Source organism: Octopus bimaculoides, chromosome 19, assembly GCF_001194135.2.
Source record: "Octopus bimaculoides isolate UCB-OBI-ISO-001 chromosome 19, ASM119413v2, whole genome shotgun sequence".
In the NCBI taxonomy this organism is placed as follows: Eukaryota; Metazoa; Mollusca; class Cephalopoda; order Octopoda; family Octopodidae; genus Octopus; species Octopus bimaculoides.
The window spans coordinates 21,902,416-21,907,319 of NC_068999.1; the positions used below are offsets into that span (position 1 = coordinate 21,902,416).

At 35.7% G+C, this 4,904-nt stretch overlaps 1 protein-coding gene across 1 annotated transcript in view; it reads left to right on the forward strand.

Annotated features, from left to right (window-relative positions):
• LOC106872940 (ubiquitin-protein ligase E3C) overlaps nt 1-4,904 on the forward strand; it is a 78,103-nt gene that overhangs the window by 37,917 nt on the left and 35,282 nt on the right. Inside the window, exons 11-12 of the mRNA XM_014920117.2 lie at nt 1,988-2,074; nt 4,513-4,667. Of these exons, the coding sequence (XP_014775603.1) occupies nt 1,988-2,074; nt 4,513-4,667 (242 nt within the window). The remainder of the gene's footprint in view (nt 1-1,987; nt 2,075-4,512; nt 4,668-4,904) is intronic.

Genomic DNA, 4,904 nt, shown 5'->3' on the forward strand with positions numbered 1-4,904 from the left:
CACATAAAAGCACCCACTACACTCTTGGAATGGTTGGCATTAGGAAGGGCATCCAGCTGTAGAAACTCTGCCAAATCAGATTGGAGCCTGGTGTAGCCATTTGGTTCACCAGTCCTCAGTCAAATTGTCCAACCCATGCTAGCATGGAAAGCGGACATTAAACAATGATGATGATGAAACTAAAGAGGGTTGTCATATATGTATATGTAAAAGTGAGTTTGGAGGGATATATTATCCAGGCAGTTACCATATTAGTGCTCGGTTAAGTTCCAGTTAATGACTAACCATAACACTCAGTATCTAACCTCTGTGACTACATTTAGGTGTTAGTCATTCTGTGACTTCCGATGGCTAATTCCATGTTCTCCTCACAGGACAGTAAAAATCGTCAGGAGTGTATATTATAAATAATAATCAAAAATAACACACACAACCATTAAAATGAACAAAGAGCCTTACAAAAACAACAACTTTGATTGTAACCTATTTTAAGACTAAACCTTAACTTCGGACAGTGACTGGTGTGAAGTTGAGGTCAACAGCACATAGCTGTGTGTGTGTAAGTGATTTCTCCTTGTCTTTATGTGTTCACTGGCAATAAACAAAACAACAGCCATGCTAATAAATACAGCTAATGTTATATGCTTAAAGTCAACTACAAAAGCACATCCAGCCTGTTTCATTATTCAGTACACTTGGGAATTATTACTTTGCTTAGAAACAGGTGAGGGTTGGTAGCATCCATTCATAGAAGATCTGTCTCAATGAATTCTGTCTGACCCATGCAAGCTTGGAAAAGTGGATGACAATGGTAATGTAGCAGTGGCTGGCACTATTAACTTGTTGTTGGCACTCCGTTGCTTACGACGTCGAGGGTTCCATTTGATCCGATCAGCGGAACAGCCTGCTCGTGAAATTAACGTGCAAGTGGCTGACACATGTACGCACTCCACAGACACATGTACCCTTAACGTAGTTCTCGGGGATATTCAGCGTGACATAGTGTGACAAGGCTGGCCCTTTGAAGTACAGGCACAACAGAAACAGGAAATAAGAGTGAGAGAAAGTTGTGGTGAAAGAGTACAACAGGGTTCGCCACCATCCCCTGCTGGAGCCTCGTGGAGCTTTTAGGTGTTTTTGCTCAATAAACACTCACAACGCCCGATCTGGGAATCGAAACTGCGATCCTATGACCACGAGTCCACTGCCCTGACCACTGAGCCATTGTGCCTCCACACTATTAACTTATACATTATTTATAATAAGCAATGCTATTGCATACATATGCAAAACTATAGCTAAGTGAGTCGCCTGTCATGGACCCTATAGGACTTGAACATTTGACTATTTTCATAGAATGTTTTGAACTTAGTACTACAAACTAATAAAAATAAATAAACCTTGTCCATTTTACTGTCTTGTTAGCTATATCATCTTGAGGCTACTTTATAACTAAGTGGATTGGTTCATTGGAAAGACAGTACCAATTGTTGTTTATGAACTGTAAGCTTTTGTTGAATTATAATATTCATTCAGGAGTGGGCATCAACTTTTGATAGATCCTTTGCCTGTTTTAATGCAGAGAAAATTTTTTTTCAATAGTGTAAACTACATAATAGCTGCCAGTATATTATACTGTAGTTTCATTGTTTTTAGACAGTAAATTGCAAAGTACACTATACATTTCATTGTTTTTAGTCAGTAAATTGCAAATTTGTAAAGTGGCTCTGAATGCTCCACTAAACATTTTTAGTCCCTTATCCAAACTTTCTCTGAAATTGTACACTTTCTATTGTGTAGTTTTACAAACCAATACATATATTTAGATTTTTGGATTGGTCTTGATTGATTGAAATTTTAATTAATTTTTACTATTAGATGTTCCTGTATTGCTAAAACATCTCTATGACATTTACCACAATTTTCTGCAATAAAATTTATTTTGATAATCTTGATACCTTATTACATTGTACTTGTTCTGTTTCAGATTGTTGTATACTTTAGCTTTCAACATTGATTTTATGAAAAGATTATGGTTAGAATGTACCTGCCGATATTCTATATCAGTTAGTGGGTAAGTACATTTTGTTTTATCTCTTATTCTTTGTTTTATTTACATTTTAATTACTTTTAGATTGTAATAATATTTTTTTTAAATTTAAGCATGTTTACATGTTAAAATTTTTAAAAATATTATTTCCTGATTATTGTCTTAAGTCCAAAAGTTTCATGCTTGAAACATGAGATTTTGTACTGTCTTTATAATAGGTACTTTTTAGGAAAAGAAAAGGGAATTATCTAGTAGAGATTAAACTGATAAGGAAAGCAATTAGTTTAGATGAGATGCAGTTTAGATTTGTTGTAAAATGACACTAATATCCTTGAGTATAAAATGTACTTAACCAAAGTAATATTCTAAAAGTTGCCTGTTTTCCCTTCTTAAAAGGAGCTGTAGATTACAACCTTTTGCCGATGCCAAACTTTTGACTGAAAACTGTTAAGCTGAGAAGCTGCACCAGGTTTCAATCTGATTTGGCATGGTTTCTACAGCTGGATGCCCTTCCTAATGCCAACCACTCCAAGAGTTGTGAGTTCTTTTACGTGCCAGTTAAGAAACACTGGCATCGGTTGTGACTACGATTCAGAATCATTATGCTGAAGCTCATGAAGCAGATGATCAAAGCCTACACAAATGCCAATGTTCTGTGCTTAAGAAATACTTATCCAACCCTTTCAAGCATTGAAAAGCAGACATGACGATAATGAAAATGATGGGGGGAAATTGTTAGTGTTGGAAAAAATTTCATGCAGTATTTGTTCTATCTATTTACATTTTGAGTTCAATCCCTGCTGAAGTCATCTTCATCTTTTATCCTTTTGGGATTGATAGAATGAATACCATTTAAGTACTGGTATTGGTGATGTCAGTTATTCTTCCCCCCCCCTCCCCTCAGAATTGCTGGCCTTGTTATTATTATTAAGGCAGCAAACTGATAGAATTATTATCATGCTGAACAAAATGCTTAGTGGCATTTACATTCTAAATTCAAATTTCACCACGGTCGACTTTGCCTGTCATCCTTTTGGACTTGGTAGAATAAGTACCAGTTGGACACTGGTAATTGATGTGCCTCCTGTAGAAAGAATAACCGTTATTATTATCATTATTATTATTAATTAGGCGGCAAGCTGACAGAATCATAAGCACATTGGGTGAAATGCAGAGCAATATTTCGCCTGTTGCTACGATCTGAGTTCAAGCCTAGGTTGACTTTGCCTTTCATCCTTTCGGGTCAGTAAATTAAGTACCTGTGAAACACTGGGGTTGATATAATTGACTAGTCTCCTCCCCCAAAATTTCAGGCCTTGTGCCTTTAGTAGAAAGGATTATTATTATTAATATTAATAAGATAGCGAGCGGACAGAATCATTAGCACACTGGGCTAAATGTTTAGCAGTATTTTGCCTGTCGTTACATTCTGAGTTCAAATTCCACTGAGGTCACTTTTGCCTTTCATCCTTTCAAGGTTGATAAATTAAGTACCATTGAAACACTGGGGTTGATCGACTAGTCCCCTCCCCAAAAATTTCAGGCCTTGTGCCTTTAGTAGAAAGGATTATTATTATTATTGAGTGAGAGAGCAGTGCATGCCATCAAAGTGACACTGGGGTGAAATATATGAAGCCCAATATACCCATCATGACTACCCATCATGATAAGAGTACACTAGGTACATGCATCACAACCATATGTGTGCAACATGGTGATCTCATATCAAGATAAACAGTGCATGACCTTGCAGGTGGGGGCCCAGTTAGAATTTTCTTCAGGTTGAGTAGCCCATCCTACTCAAAAGGTCCCTGAATAAGGGTTGTTTACGGATGTTGAATGAAACACCCATGTTTCCAAAGGTGAATTATTCAAACCCCAAAGAATTCCTCTCAACTTATGGCTATGGTGCTCCCCCACTACTTCTGCTCGTGATCAGAGATACACATATCGTTAGCCACTAAGGGACATGCTCAACTGGTGATGGTCAAGCAGATCTGTAGTATTGAGCAGAATATTTGCTGTAGCCCATCTTTTATACCAAGACGAAACAACGTACATGATAACTCTTCCAATCAATGAATATCAAAAGCCATGAGAGCTACTGCCTGGTACTGTATCAGGGCATTATTTTATTATTATTTAAACTAAAATTTAAATGAAACTTTAAATTAAACATTTGCAAAAAGAAATTTTTGTATTCAACACTGAAAATGTTTTTCCAAGGTTTCATTTCATAGAAAGTTTTTCCACTATAGTTTCTTCTACAAGCTAAAAGTATTTTGTCTCTGCTTAAAGGTTAAAATCTAATTATTACTGCAATAACTTAAAATAATGGCTCAGCAGATATGGTACCAGATTTCATGGTAATTGGTGTCAGCTTGTTCTATTGGAGACATTGTATTGCACTCCCAGGCCATGCACTTGATTCTATCTGCTTAAGTTTTCATATTTATTTTCAGAACAAAAATCTCTCTCATCCAAATACTAGCCCGTGGTCAATCATTGGCTGAAAGTGATATTCAAGTTATTGTTCCTTTGCTATCTGTGTTTTGTGCTGCATTCAGCCATTCTCTCCACACACTACATGATGCAGAGTTTTATGGAGACAATGAAGGTAATATTTCAGAGGTTTGCTTATAATGTCCTTAAGTTTAAAATGTCATGCAAATAATTTCTTTTTTGATTTTGTTTTTTTGTATAATCTTTTTTAATTTTGTATATTGTATTCTTCATTTAATATAATGATATTAAACTATTGAGATTTTTTCAATTCTCAATTTGTATATATGTATGTGTGTGCATATATATATATATATATATATATATATATATATATATATACACACACACA